Source organism: Peromyscus leucopus, chromosome X, assembly GCF_004664715.2.
Source record: "Peromyscus leucopus breed LL Stock chromosome X, UCI_PerLeu_2.1, whole genome shotgun sequence".
NCBI classification, from domain to species: Eukaryota; Metazoa; Chordata; class Mammalia; order Rodentia; family Cricetidae; genus Peromyscus; species Peromyscus leucopus.
Window position 1 is genome coordinate 93,204,622 of NC_051083.1, and position 16,291 is coordinate 93,220,912.

The window sequence follows — 16,291 nt, forward strand, 5'->3', positions numbered from 1 at the left end:
TATAAAGCCAGCCAGCCTGAAAGCAGGGATGAGGGGGGGCGCGGGGAGGCACAAAGAACCAACCCTTCTTCCCAAGAGAAAAGAGGAAGGAATGATCCCTGAATCCCAAAAGAAAGGAGACAGGAAAACCAGACACTCAAGAGGAGCAGCTTATGAAGATGGCACACAAGTGTTATGTGATACCAAATGAGTCATTCCCACTGCCCAGAATCGGTACGAGTCCAAATCTGGAAAACAAATGACATGACTCTTCTGTTGAGTGATCTGAATGTCAACAACAGAAGATCAACACCAAGTCCAAAGATCCAATCCAGAGAAAAGAGCATGAGAAGAAACCCTCAGCAATGCTACGCAGTGTCCTTCAACCTAAATCCTGTGTGGAGGAAAACGGTGTGAGAAGAGGAAGAGATGGACCTGTCTCTCACCTGGTGCTTGTCACCTTCCACAGGCTTCTGCTTCTTCTCAACAGTTTCATCTCTAGAAGATAAAAGTGCTATTTAGATTCTGGAGGCCAATGTAGGAGGATTGCAAGCTCAAAGCAAGCCACACTACACTACAGAGTGAGCTACAGGTCAGTCTACGCTATGTACTGAGACTGTCTCAAAATTACGTGCTATTGAGTTCATTCATGGAGTTCACTGAGAAACTAGGGCTATATTACTGAATTATGCTACTGGAAAGATTTCAAATTCTCAGTCTCATTCTGTGTGTGTGTGTGTGTGTGTGTGTGTGTGTGCATGTGATGGTGTGTGTGTGTGCATGTGTGTATGCATGTGTATGCATGTGATGGTGTCTGTGTGTGATGGTGTGTATATGTGTGCGTGTGTGATAGTGTGTGTGCGTGTGTGTGATGATGTGTGTGTGATTGTGTGTGTGATGGTGGTGTGTGTATGTGTGCATGTGTGATGGTGTGTGTGCACGCTCGTGTGATGGTATGTGTGTGATTGTGTGTGTGTGTGCGAGATGGTGTGTGTGTGTGATGGTGTGTGTGTGTGTGTGTGTGTGTGTGTGTGTGTGTGTGTGTGTGTACGAGGAGCAGAGAGGAGAATGAAGTCGAGGCATTCTAGATTATGTGACAGGTAGGAGGAGCAAGCACAGAGCCCTCCAAAGAAATCTCCCTTCTCAAATCCCTTGTCTTATGTCAGGGAGAGCGGTTCCTCCACTCTGGGATATAGAGCATCATCTCACGTATACTCAACTGTTGCTTAGCCTTGCTCAGGTATAAGTCTTCCATGCGTTCTTGTTCTTCTGGAACAGAGCATCTCCTGTCGTGCAGAGAGGAAATCATCTTTCAGAAGCAAAGCATGGTCCTAGCTTTTACTCTTTACTTGCCTTAAGGGCAGCTTAATGATAGAGCAGCTTAACAAGTGGGTAAGAGTATACAGTTTGGATCCCATTCACACTACAAAAGCTAGCTATATGTATAGCACTGAGAAGGGAATCTCAGGAGAAAAAACCAAAAGTACAAACAAATTTATTTGGTGGCCAAAAGTGTTCCTAAGAAAATGACAAACAAAAAGTGAGTATCAGTTGGAAATTGCATTATATTCATTTTGCAAGGGAGTAAAGCAGCTTAGAAGGTTCTCTCCTGGCCTAAGTGTGAGCAGATGAAAGATAACATATTCAAAAGAGGAAAACATTAACATAGAAGCTTCTAGTAGTCAAGTTCATAACCTGACCACACAGTCTCATTTCCTTTCCACAGAAAGGTGCTTAGGCACATGTGGAGACTATGAGGGACGCTTACAAATGACAGACCTAGCCTTCATTCATGTCTTTTCTTCCACTTTGGACATTTTCCCTAAAAAGCACACTCTGTTGGATTACCTTCTTTTCCTAGCACGTGGTCGGCAAAAGGAAGACTATGTAAAAGATCACAGCTGGATTGAAGCAGACTGACTTACTAGGAACATAACGTAACTACTGAGTAATGTCAGGCACTGTTTAGATGTTGGCACTATAAGGAACATACGGTGCATTAGAACACAAACAAGCCAACAAACAGTAGTGAATGTGCGACAGAGCCCACTGACGTTGAGTCTACAGAGGAGACATAGGAAGGCTATTGACTCCATGGGGAATGTGAGGGACTCAGTCTTAAAGAATTTCAAAGCTCTTGTAGAATTAAACAAACTGAACACCACAAAAATGCCCCCAAATAAAAAATGGCATATGAACAAAAGTCAAGAATTAAATGCTGCGGCGCGCATGCACGCGCGTGCGCGAGGGGTGGGGTGGGGTCAGAGTAAAATCATTGAAAATTGCTATCGAGAGGAAACGTTACCAAAGAGTTCAGCTCCTGAGACTGCTATGATTTGAATAGGAACATGGGATACAGAAAGTCACTTCAATCAAAAGAGACGACACTAACAAAGTCACAAAGGAGAGAATAAGCATGGAATATGTAGGGAGCAGTGCCTTGAAGGGCCTTGGTCAAGTACAGTGAAAATAAGGTTAGATGCTGGTTAAGATGGGGCCAGTCAGGAAGGGGCTTGCATGCCAGGCTACAGAAGGTAAGTCTGATCTGAAGTGGTTCTGTGAAATAGGAGGACAAATGAGGAGTTAGGGAGAGAAAAATGAGTCCTAGGACCTTACCTGTATTTTGGATGGGGATTATAGTAACAAAACCATCTTGCAGGTAATGTGGATGGATCCACCTTTCCAGGAAGTTTTCTCCACTTCAGGCATTCATCACATTGTACCCATGTCTGGTCAGGAATCTTCCTGGGTGAGGAAAACCAGAAATGTTATTGTACAGATCCTAGCCCTGTGCTTTGTCCTACACTGAAAAGGTATGTCCTAAAAATGAAAACAAAAAATTTATGTGGAAAATAGGCTAGAAATCTTACAATCTCAATGTCTGAAATGTGTATATTTTGAGCGACATAGATAACTATTCCAGATGTGGATATAAAACATATTAATCTGCCATTATCTCTTGAGGTTAATAATATTTATTCTGGAATCCTTTTTTAGAGAAAATAATGGGATAATTTTACCGCTGAGATTTATTAACTTGAGAAAAGTATGTGTATCATACATTGCTATAAAGAAATAAAACCCATCAAATTATTTTATTTCCTTATCTAATCACTGAACAAATTTTAAATGTATTTATAGGAGGCACAGAAGCACTGTCATCAAAATCTCTCCTCTACTTCCCTGCACGCTTCTGATTTTTTCACTGTCATCAAAATCTGTCCCCCACTTCCCTGCACGCTTCTGATTTCTCCTTTTCCTTTCAAAAACAGTTCTTTGGGTTTAGGGATGTAGTTCAGCGAACAGCTTTGCCAAGCATGCACAAGGCTCTAAGTTTGAGCTCCAGCATCGCATCCAAACCATGTATTTATAATGCTGCAATCATACTACTATGTTGATATTCCCCACATCCATCATAAAAGACAATATAATGAAATTAAACTTCCTAACTATAAATGATGGCTCCAACAATTGGTTGAAATTATTACGATAAACTCATCCACAGTTGAACTCTTCAAATGCATATCCACCCTCATCAATTCCAGAAGCGTGTAACCCAATCACTGTGTATTAAAGTGAATTCATTTCCCTGTGGAAAGAAGTGGCACATATGCAACAGAAGGTATAAAGAGTGTGGTGAAAAGTTGTACTGGAGAGAACAAAGGCTGATGAAAAGTCACAGGAGTTAGACAGGCACCTCTGACCCATTTTACCACCAGGGGGAGTTTTGCATTATGTTGTATTTTACTGTTCTTCTACTGAACTATTCAATAAAGTGGTATGGTTCTTTTATGACTTCTGTCAGTAATTTTTCATTGTTTTAAATCCAGCTTGTTTATTACTAGTTATAAAGTAACACCATCCCATTATGGAAAATTAGAGAAAAGAGAAATATACAAAGACGGAAATAAAAGGTACTTGTGCCACTCAAATACAATGTCTTCTTTTTTAAAAAAAAATCCATTCAGTCAAGTTTTCTCAAACTTTTGGACCTCCCCATTGCTGTAAGTTGCTCCAGACTTGCAACCTTGAATCTCTAAGGTCAGGCCTGACCTCTGCTGTCTGCTATTTCCACCCAGCTACAGAGCCAGAGTCCTTAGAAGGCAGTTTCAGCAGAAGTGGAAGAGGAGAGGAAAGGTCATGTTAGCTTTGGTTTTAGATATATTTGCACAGAAGAATGTCTTGCAGAAAGAGGCTTGTATTATTCTTGAGGACACTAAGAGGCAGCAGCTACAAACAGACCACGGTGGATCCTTCAACCCAGGCAGAAAGAAGGGCTTTAGAGCTTCTGTTTGTAGAAAATAGGAAATTAAAGGAGCTATACTATATCGCCTTTGTTACATCCCTCCAGAAGAGTGTGGCTTCAGGGACCTGGTTGCTTGATTTGAACCTTAGCTCTACTGTGTTCTACTTGTCTAATCTTGTGTAAAGGATATACGTTCTTTGTGTACTGAGCTTTATATCTGTGAAGTAAAAATAGCTGTATACTGAGAGTTTTGTGGATTGTTACAAAATTATTACATGAAAGGAACTAAGAAAAATTCTGGAATTTAAGTAAATACTCAATAAATAAACTCTATTATTAAAATTCTGCTGCTAGAGAAACACTTAAAGAAATATTCAACATCCTTAGCCATCAGGGAAATGCAAATCAAAACTACTTTGAGATTTCATGTTATACCCATCACAATGGCAAAGATCAAAAACACAAACGGCAGCTTATGCTGGAGAGAATGTAGAGTAAGGGAACACTCCTCCATTCCTGGTGGGAGTATAAACTTGTACAGCCACTTTGTAAACAAGGCAGTTTCTCAGAAAATTGGGAATCAATCTACCTCAAGATCCAGCTATACCACTCTTGGGCATATACCCAAAGGTGCTCAATTGTGCCATAGAGACACTTGCTCAACTATCTTCACAGCAGCATTATTTGTAATAGCCAGAACCTAGAAACAACCTAGATGCCCCTCAAATGAAGAATGGATAAAGAAAATGTGGTACATTTTTACAATGGAGTATTACTCAGCTGTTAAAAAACGACATCAGGAAATTTGAAGGCAAATGGATGGAATTAAAAAAATCATCCTGGCATGTACTAACTCATAAGTGGATATTAGCTGTAAAATAAAGGAACCATGATACAATCCACAGACCCAGAGAGGCTGAGTAACAAGGAGGGCCCAAGTGTGGACACATGGAACTCTCTGAGAAGGGGAAATAGAGATCTCCTGGGTGAGCTGGGGGCAGGTGGGGATGGGAACTTGAGGGATTTTGTTTGGGTGTGGATGGGGGAGAGTACTGAAAGAGATGACTGGAAAAGGGGGGCATTTCGGGGTCAGGTAGAAACCTGGTGCAAGAAAACTCCCAGGACTCTACAAGGATGACCCCAGCTAAGACTCCTAGCAACAGTGGATACACAGCCTGAACTGGCCATCTGTAATCAGATTGATGACTAGCCCAATTGCCATCAGAGAGCCCTCATCCAGTAACTGATGGAAACATGCAAAGACCCACAGCCAAACATTAAGCCAAGCTCAGGAATCCTGAAAAGAGGGAGGAAGGATTATAGGACCCAGAGGGGTCAAGGACATCACAAGAAAACCCACAGAAACAACTAACCTGGCTCATAGGAACTCACAGAGTCTGAGTCAACAACCAGGGAGCCTGCATGGGCCTGCCCTAGGCCCTCTACATGTATGCGACAGTTGCATACATAGCCTGTTCTACTTTTGGGACTCCTAACAATGAGAGCAGGGGCTGTCCCTAATGCTTTGGCTGGCTCTTGGGAACCTACTCCTCATACTGATTGCCTTGCCCAGTCTTAATTTAATGCAAAGGGAGGTGCTTAGTCTAACTGCAACTTAATATGCTATGCTTTGTGGATACCCATGGGAGGCCTGCCCCTTTCTGAACAGAAACAGGAGTGGATTGAGGTGGGGGGCGAAGGGGAGGTGGGAGGAGAGGAGGGAGGGGAAGCTGCTGTCTGGATGGAAAATAAATAAATATAATAATTTTAAAAAGGAAAAATTCTGCTGCTAAATCTTGCATGTACTAGCAATATATGAACATCTGTTGTACTACATTAATTATTGCTAATTTGAAAGGCAAAATGACATCTCATCTTAATTCAAATTTTTGGCAAAAATGGAGAACTGATACGAGCTGAGATCTTTAGAATAATGTAGAAACATACACACAGCATTCAGATTGCATTTGAAACAAAATTTTGTACCATACATTGATCTAGTAGTTTCTATTTAAAAAAGGAGAAGCCTCCCTTCATATGAGAGGGGCAGTGTAATCTCTAACACTTTAATGTTTAGCTTGGTGATGTTATAACTAACTGTGTGTATGCTGTTATGCAGCCTGCCTTCCGTCCTGATCTTTTTCTCCTCACCTACCTCTACTTTTTCTGTTTTGTTCTCTATTTCTGCTCTAAAATATCAGCTCAGTCCCAATAAAATTTAGCAAGAATAAAGAGGAAGCAAGTTCGTTAACTCTAAACACACACTCTGTGCCATGTACTGCTCCAAAACCATGATGCCTAATTCAATACAAAAAGGCAAAGTGACTCACTTACCAAAGTGCACACAACTATCAAGAAGCCGGTCTAGACTTTCCACTGAGGGGTGTTTGATTTAAATGCCCACTATATTAGTCTCTCCTAAACCACCAGCATTAAATCCTTCACATTTATGACCCAAACCATGTAAGTCTTAAAACAGAATAAAGAGGTAAAATGATGTAATTAGTACCTGTGCTTTCTTATTGCTAGATAACTAACCTTCCTGATATGAAAAACATTATTTTATCCTTGCTGATGGAAGGACATTACCCTTAATGTTTCCACATTCTACATTTAATTACTTATGGTACTGGCCTGGATATAGGTAAGTTCTCAAAATTCTCTTGAGATGTTTTTTCCTTCCAATAAGCATTGAGTTTCTGGGCAAGAGTACTTATTATCAACCTGAAAGAAAATGCAAAGAGTATGTCAAGGTTAAGCACTTGAATAATTTTTATCTGTCAGAAGCTCCTGTTGAACAGAATCCAGCAATTTAGAATAGTCATCATAATTTTGCATACCAACAACTTAAAAAAGTAATATAGGCATCGACTGCCTTTGAAAAGTCCTATAATAAAATCATAATGAAAACTGTAACAGAAAAAAAAACATACCATAATATTAACATCATAATGATAGTCACTTTGGCTGTGAAGTTAAGATGGTTTGTAAGATCCAAAAAAGTAGAATGGTCTAGATTCTTTTTAAGGCTTATAGAATGAGTATGTTGTTGTCATTAGAGACTATGATAGAATGAGGACAGAGATAAATACTGATGAATTATTAAATTTTCAGATGATGATAGGAACATCATTCAGGATCAAATAGAAAATTAGAGGCTCATACATAAAACCTTATCAAAAAAATCAATCAAATATTAGCTTCACCTATCTTTCTAGTTCCTCTGCATCCAAACCCTAATCATAGCAGCACAGCACTAACATGGAAAATGTCTCTTCAACATTTTTCTACAACACTGCTATTAGAAGTATAATCTGAGTTAGCTTTCTTGTCTAATGAATAATTCCTATTAAATTTTATCCCTCAGGATTGCAATTTAATGCAAATGTACACATACCTGGACCACTACAAACGAGAGATTTTAAACCTCTCTTCACCCTCGGGATCATTATTGGGTGTTTTTGCATATTTCTTCTTCAGTATACCTTTTCCTTACTGCCACCTTACTCGTTTTAAATCAGATTTTCACTATACACACGAGATTAAAATAATCATAGAGAAGTTCCTGTATTAACCCATCCCTCTCCTACTATCAGGGCTCCCACCTCTCTGTTAATAGCCTTCCCTCCAGCCATACACAGAGCTATATGCTTTGTTCCCTCTTCACGGTCTACTTGATAAAGAAAATTTGATGGGCTCCTGGGAGGATAAGTAGGAGACAAGTGGAATTGGTCTCCTTGCCTAGGTAACAACTGCACTGGCAGAACCTGCCTGATCACAGAGAAATAGGACTAATAGGGAAAATGCTCCTTTGACATTTTACTGCACAGCTGCTATAGGAGCCTGAATCTAATCCAGTTAACATTTAACGATCAGTATTTCAGAACACTTAGATGGCAAATTGTGGTTAATGTTGGTCCATTTCTGTTCTTAGCAGAGTAATAGCTGTACATTCTCCACCTCTAGTGCCATGACAGAGAATCATGCAGGTGTTGCATAAGCCACTTATAAGAACCATGATAGAAAAAAAGGTTACTATCCTTCTCATTGCTACTATTTTTGAGCACAGAACAGGCAAGTGGCTTTTTCTGTTATATTCTCCATGATTATAAGTTTCTCCTCTAGCCGAAATGATGTCCAGGACATTCAAAGTGATGGAACTTTATTTTCACCTCTTCATGTTTTTTCTGTTTAGGGATCCAGATGTTTAAAATGAAGGTATTCGAAAGCATGAGCACATACATAAATACATAAACATATGCATACATATATACACATAACCACACATATATGCACATATAAAAAATTAGAAAGTCACTATGAATTTCCAAAGGAAAATACAGGTTCAGAAAACAGAGACAGCTTACAGCAAACCACACCACTGACATCAAATAAACAAAAACAACACAGCAAATCCTACGAAAGGGGGAAATCTCATTTCCAGAATTATTGTATTATAAAACTCACAGTGCCTACAAAGAAACACAAAAATATGGTATGATCAAAGAAAAATGAAATCCAAAGAAACTGTCTCAGAAAAAGTGCTGGGTTAAAGACGCTCAAGAAACCCAAGGAAGGGCGAGGGAAGTCAAATTCAAAGAAGAGACAGAAAACAAGGAGACAGAAAACCTGAAAAAAAAAAGAACTGAAATAAAATGTAGAACGGAGTAGAATAGCTAAAACAGACAATTCACTTGATGGATTCAAAAGCAGGACAGACAGAAGGATCTGGGAACTTAAAAAAATTCCTGAAATTGAGGAACAGTAAGAAAGAAAATTGAAGAGTTAGAAACAAAGCCTGAAGGACGTGTGAGGCCCCGCCAGTGGCCCACCACAGGCACTGTAGAGGTCTAATTTGAAAAGAGAGACTGAAGCATCTTAAATGTAGCCTCTGCGATAACCACATGGAAAATAGCTAGATAATGTATATAAAAGGAAACAAGAAAAGAATTTAAACATTCTACTATAAAACATCACCTAAACATAAAACACATCAATGTAGGAAATGAGAGGCTATAAAACGTATTGCCAAATGACAGAAATCTTCCCTTACCAATGATTACTTTAAATATAAATGGATTCAACCCAAATTCATAAATATATGATGCAATATAATGTGACAAAGAATACAGGTCACCCAAGATGGTTCAGTGGGTAAAGCTTATCATCAGGCTTCATGTCCTGAGCCTGCATATGCTCACATGTGTGCGTACATACACACAAATAAATATTTTAAAAAATTCAATATAAAATAATATGGCAGATTGTGGTGCCTATAAACTGAGTACTACTATAAAAAAAAACTCTAAAAATGAGAAAGTTGGAAATGAAATTTGGCAACCTGGGACATTTCGAGGATCAGGAATTCAAGGTCAGCTTTGGCTATACAGTGATCTTGAGGCTACACAAGACCCTGTCTAAAAACAGAATAAAAGGAAAATAAAGGAATTTGGCAAAGGTTTGAGAAACATGCCAGAGTCTAAACTGCACTGCGCAGACTGTGAACAGATACACAGATGTTAACTAATCTGGTGAGGGCTCAGAAGGAAGTGGAGAAGCATGGTAGAGAAGAAGCTAAAGATTGTCTTAAAGAATGCCTAAATCACTGTAAGCAGAGTTAGAAATACAGATGTTAAAGACACTACTAATCAAGGATCAGGGGAAATGAGCCAACACATTACTGGAAAATCTGAAATATAATCCTAGCTACATAGTCCCAGAAAGCTTAGCAGAAACATGTCCTGTAGATCCACGGAAAGCACAGCTTGTAAATGATGAGTTTGTACAGTTGGCTGAGGAGCTAGCTCTCCAGATAAACTGCTGAGGCTGTGTTCTCTGGATGATCATGTAAAACTCACGAAAGAAAAGATAAATGAAAAGAACTGATAATGGAAAAGGAACCAGAATTTGACAATCTGGAATATTCTCAGTCAAAATCATAAAAGATATTAAAATGTACAGATTCATTGCTAGCACTGTGAGCTCTCTGAATGAAGAGTAGGGTTGGACAATCATTAGCTAGTATCTCAGTCAGATCAAAAGGTCAAAATATTCAGTCACATATAAGGCTCTTTGGGAATACTAAGCATGTGGCTCATAGACCTTCACAACCATCTCAGTTGAGGCCAGGAAGAGAAATAAGATTGTCTAGGGAAGATCAGTCAAGAGCCTCTTGTTAAACGGAATGAATAATCATCACATCCATGGAAGACCTACAAGGTTTGGAAATGGCAGGAGCACAAACACTTCCAGCTACGATTAATGGGATGGGGGGATATATAAAGAAAGAATCCTACTGACCTTTAAAAAATGTATATGTATTGTCAATATTATACAGATTGAGGAAGCTGTAATTAGGACTATTTATGTATATATGCATACACATGTGTATATCACAATGATTACTGAAAAAAAGAAGCCATGAATTTGAAAGAGAGCAAGGAGGGTTTTGAGAGAGAAAGGGAAGGGGAAAATGATGTAATTATATTATCACCATAAAAATAAATAACTAAAAAGACCCCAGTGAAGATAAAATTTATGAAACTACTCTGCTGTAAAAATATACTAGTCTTGCTGGGCAGTGGTGGCACACGCCTTTAATCCCAGCACTCGGGAGGCAGAGCCAGGCGGATCTCTGTGAGTTCAAGGCCAGCCTGGGCTACCAAGTGAGTTCCAGGAAAATATGCAAAGCTACACAGAGAAACCCTGTGTCGAAAAACCAAATATATATAATTTAGAGAGTTGAACCATAGCCGAAAAGGCAGAGCTTCAGTGATAGGGGAGCAGTGTTGTAAGCCCAAGAAAATCATGGCTGGTCTTTGGTATTTATTGGAATTTGCCTACCTGGACTTATGAAATTGCTTGGTACCTGTAACTCTTTTTTTCTCAGTTTAAACTCACTAGATACAGAACTTTTAGATAATTGGTATCCTGTGCATCTTCTGCTATTATATTTCAGCAGTAAAGTGTACGTGTGTGTGTGAGTGTGTGTGTGTGTGTGTGTGTGTGTGTGTGTGTGTGTGTGTACCACAGATAGAGAAGAATATTATCCCCATGTACACCAGACTCAGAAAATGTGAGGCAGAGGAATCAGAATCAGAGGAGGCAATATGATTCTGAAAGCAAGTTCACTGGAATGATGCAATGTGAGGAGGATGCAACTCATCACTGCTGACTTTGAAGTTGGAGAAGAGGGCCTTGGGCCAGGGAATGCTGGCAGCCTCGAAAGTTGGAAAAGAAAAGGAATCAGATTCTCCCCTAGAGCCTCCAGAAAGGAAGACAGCCTGCCAACACCTTGATTTTAGCCCAGTGAGATCTGAGTCAGACGTCTAACCTAGAGAACTCTAATACAGTCAATTAGTGTTGTATTAAGCCACTAAATTTATGGTAAGTTGTTACAATAGAAGATGCTTTCTGCTGTTTGTAGACAGAAATTGAGTACCACTGTTCTTCCCTAAAATGTAAATTATTGCCTGATTCCTCTGAATCCATTAGATATAACTTGGCACATAGTTCAGATATAGGGGTTCTAAGAAACAGGCATGCCAACTATAGCCTGGAAGGTAAATCCTCCTCACTGCCTGTTTTGTGAACAAAATTGTACTGGCACAATATTCGCTCCTTTACTTACTGTCAATATATACTTTCATACTATGACAGAATTAAGTTGGATAAGAGACTGCGTGGCCTAGAAAGGCCCAAATAGATCTCTCTGGCCTTCTCAGAAAATATGTGCCAATCTTGGCTTTAGGATCTGGTCCTTCATTATCATTTTGTTCGATTTTCTTCACTTTAGTACATCACCTTATCTCCATTTCCCCTTCAGAGTTCCTGTCAATACAGCAGTAGCTCCTGCCACAACTGGGTACCAGAATTCCCTTCCTTTTCTACATCCTGTATCCTTTTAATTTGTTCATTATTTATTTACATGTGTGGGTGTTTTCTCTGCATGCTTGTCTGTATACACATGTGTGCCTTGTGTCCCTAGACACCAGAAGTAGCTGTTGTATCCCCAGGAGCTGGAGTTACAAACAGTTGTGAGCCATCATGTGGGTGCTGGGAATTGATTCTGGGTCATTTGGAAGAGCAGCCAGTGCTCTTAACCACAAAGCCAACTCTCCACAGCTATTTTAAGGAATATCTCTTTCGTTTGTTTGCTTTTTTTTGAGACAGGGTTTCTCTCTGTAGTCTTGACTGTCCTGGAACTCACTCTGTAAATGAGGCTGACCTCAAACTCAGAGATCCATTCAAGGCATATCTTAAGTTGTATCATGTACCTAAAACTTTCCTTATCTGCCTCATCAGAGCATTTTACCTGTATAGAAGCAAAGAGGTCTATGAGCCATTTTACTGCTATTTAGTTGTTTTCAATGTGTGAGATAATCTATTATTACAAATAGAATGCAAAGCCCTTAAGGTAACCAACTCTGTTTTGAAATTTTTTTTGGACGATTCTACAAAACCTAGTCTATGTCTTATGTGTTCATGGCTTGCTCCGTTAATATGCTTTGGTTGCCTTTTTTAAGATGAAGTTGACTCTAAAAATTATTTAAGCCCATGCTATTTATAGCTAAAATCTAATATCCCACTTGCTCAAAGTGATGTAGCACAGGTTATTTCTTTGTAGCTATTCTAGTAGTGTGATAGCCTGTAACTTTTCTCATCTGTACATTTGCATTTGTAATAGTCACAGGAGGAATTGTGACAGCTAACAATGGTCTCTAATCCTTCTTCAAATTCCCACCTTTTTAGAGGGACAAGGGGAATGGAGGGCCTTGCTATGTAGCCCAGGCTGGCCATGAATTCACAACCCCATTGTCATAGCCCCTCCCTGGGATTAGTGGTCTATGCCCCCATATCTGGTTTCAAATTTGCATGTTTTTATCCAAAATCTCTCTCACTTTGTATGAAGTTTACATAAAGGGCAACAGGGCTGGGGACATAGCACAGTAGTCGAGTTTGTGCTCACATACGCAAGTACCTGGCTTCAGTCCCCAGCAGAAGGACATAGGGCTTGCCGATTCATTCTTATCATCATAGCACTTGTGAGATGTAGTCAGGGAGTACAAGAATTCAAACCTACCTTCAGCTACATAGTGAGTTTGAGGCGAGCATGAACGCTATGAGATCTCGTCTTTAAAAAGAAAGTGGGGCTAGAGAGATGAATCAGTGGTTAAGTGCAGTTGCTGCTCTTGGGGGACCCAGGTTCAGTTCTCAGCACCCACACAGCAGCTCACAACGGTCTGTAACTTCACTTTCAGGGGATCTGATGTCCTTCTGCCAGGCCCCAGCAGCAGGCACACATGTGGTACACATATACACATGCAGGAAAATGACCCATATACATAAAACAAAAGTAACTAATTTAAAAAGAGACGTCAATGATGCCTGAACTGGGTAATAATTAGCAAATTTATTATGCACAAGACTCTATGTATGTTAGTATTGTTATTCTGTTTTTCATAAAATAACTACACAGTAACTATTAAATTACTTAAGCAGAAATCCTACATGTTTATAGAATGCCTTTATTTGAACTCTCTACAATCTCCTCAAATTCTCTCTACAATTTCCTCAAATTCACACCAAAACTAGGCATCAAAAAATCAAAGGTCTAAGCTGGGCAGTGGTGGCGCACGCCTTTAATCCCAGCACTCGGGAGGCAGAGGCAGGCGGATCTCTGTGAGTTTGAGGCCAGCCTGGGCTACCAAGTGAGTTCCAGGAAAAGGCGCAAAGCTACACAGAGAAACCCTGTCTCAAAAAACCAAAAAAAAAAAAAAAAAAAAAAAAAAAAAAAAAAAAAAAATCAAAGGTCTAATGTATCCAAAAGAAAAAAATATAGATTTTTATCATGGTATGTTGGCAACAATAATATGGAAAGCTGTTAAAACATTTTAATATCTAACATTTGGATTTCACAAGTATTATTTAGGTAATTATCATAAATTTATCACTTGCACTCAAAAGAATGAATATTTTGTTCCATTAAGCCCATGTTATTTCTAAACTTCCACATTCAGGAGACAAGTCTTGGTCAAAGGGCTTCATTATGGGTCAGACTCACATTTAAATGACTGATTTATTTGGATCCAGGGCACACCGTTGCCATACCCACTAATAAGCCTGAGTGAGTAAAGCCCCATTGCGCCGAAATGAATTTAGGACTGCCATTCAAATCACTGTCTCTTTGTCAAACCCTGCACCTAAAGTTCTTATGGTCTCATATAAATAAAGGAACATTTAATTAATTCTGTTGTAGCTTAGAGCACAAAATAACAGTTCTGAGAAATGATTTTTCCTCCCACTCTTAGAAAAAAATACTGCTGAGAATTTAAATAGAATGATACCCAATGTTCTTACATTTTCTCTTTCCTCATATTCCAAGAACACTCTTTACCTTTCTGTGCCATTACCTATACTCTGCTTAGAACAGTGATTCTCAGCCTGAGGTCATGACCTCTTTGACAAGCTGTCTCCAAATATATTTACATTACAATTCATCACAGTAGCAAAATTACAGTTCTGAAGTAGCAACGAAATAATTTTATGGTTGGGGGATCGATCACCACAACATGAGAACTGTATTAAAGGATCACAGCATCAGGAAGGTTGAGAACCACTTAGAATACCCTTCTCTTTAGAAACCATCAACTTTTCCTTTAAGTTTAAGCTAAAATATAATCTGTTTTGTGAAGCTTTCCTTGATTTTCTTTAGTCATATTTAAGTTTTCCTCAGCCAGGCAGGTGGTGCGCACCTTTAATCCCAGCACTCAGGAGGCAGAGGCAGGCGGATCTCTGTGAGTTGGAGGCCAGCCTGGTCTACAGAGCGAGTCCCAGGATAGCCAGGGTTACACAGAGAAACCCTGCCTCAAAAAACAAAAAATAAAATAAATAAAGGTTTTTTCTCATCTTGCACACACACACTGATTATTTTATGTGTATTTAAGTTTCATATTTTCATACAGCACATTCGTTCACAACAATCAAGGATTCTAATTCTTCATCCTATGTCCTTTACCTAACACATGAGAGGTAACAGAGGTAATCTAGGGTTTCATGCGTGCTAAGCTAGCGTTCTATTACTGACCTGTATCCTAAATCCCAAACCTACTTTCAACCCGATTTTAACAACTCCTATTGGATTAACCTCACTGTCAAGTTCCTTTCTGATTCTGAGCTATGGAACTTCCCAAGATGCTTCCAGGAGAGCACATATCTCTTCCTTGTTGTTCTAACATTTCCAAACGTGTTCACTAGCTTCAAGAAAGCTCATGGGGCCAACTGTGATCTCTCTCCCCAAAGTGTGCTCCATAACTTTAGATTCATTTGCTTCAGGATGAAAAGACAAGGCCCGTCATTTTATCAGAAATATCTTATCAATATACTCCTATGTTCTGTAATTTCTAAAGGTACAGTGAAAAGGCACAAACTCGTCTCTATTCCTGGAAAACGCACTGGAAGTCCTTCTCAGTTAACCTGGTTGGCTGGCTTTTAGTGGGGCTTTGGAAACTTCCGAGAGCAGAACGGTATCTACGCAACTGAGCTGAAAGGTCTCAGGTTGAGAGTGACTCACCGGTACTCCTTGGTGTACTCAAAGTCTTGTTTGTTGTAGGCAGGTTTTAGGAAATTGCACTCAATGACTCCAATTACTCCCACGCCTACTCCACGAGTTGGCTTAGAAGAAAATGTTAATTTCAACACATTACTATTGATGGCCTAGAGGCATTTCCTTTTGATTCCAAAAAATAATAGAAAAAGTTACACAGTATTTATGGTTAAGGAAAGGCCAGGAAGATGTAAAAGAACACTTAGAATATATTTAAATAGACTGAAACCTGACAAGTTCGAGAGCAGAAATTTCCTTTCTTTTGTTTCTCGTTTGTTGGAAATATATAATATACCCTGATTATGGTTTCCCCTCCTTCTGCTCTTCCCAGTTCCTCAGTTTGTCTCCACCTTCCCTCCCATCTGGATCCACCCTCTTTCTGTCTCCCAGATTGTTCAATGATTCACAGATCCCTAGAATCCCCCAACTCTACTAGCTATCTATACTTCATCCACACAACT

At 39.4% G+C, this 16,291-nt stretch overlaps 1 protein-coding gene across 2 annotated transcripts in view; it reads right to left on the minus strand.

Moving 5' to 3' along the window:
- Morc4 (MORC family CW-type zinc finger 4) overlaps positions 1 to 16,291 on the minus strand; it is a 55,560-nt gene that overhangs the window by 17,054 nt on the left and 22,215 nt on the right. For both annotated transcript variants that reach the window (XM_028895126.2, XM_028895125.2), the window contains exons 9-13: positions 15,798 to 15,898; positions 6,860 to 6,949; positions 2,596 to 2,724; positions 1,200 to 1,265; positions 426 to 477 (exon numbers count right to left, since the gene is read on the minus strand). In XM_028895126.2, coding sequence (XP_028750959.1) covers positions 426 to 477; positions 1,200 to 1,265; positions 2,596 to 2,724; positions 6,860 to 6,949; positions 15,798 to 15,898 — 438 coding nt within the window. The remainder of the gene's footprint in view (positions 1 to 425; positions 478 to 1,199; positions 1,266 to 2,595; positions 2,725 to 6,859; positions 6,950 to 15,797; positions 15,899 to 16,291) is intronic.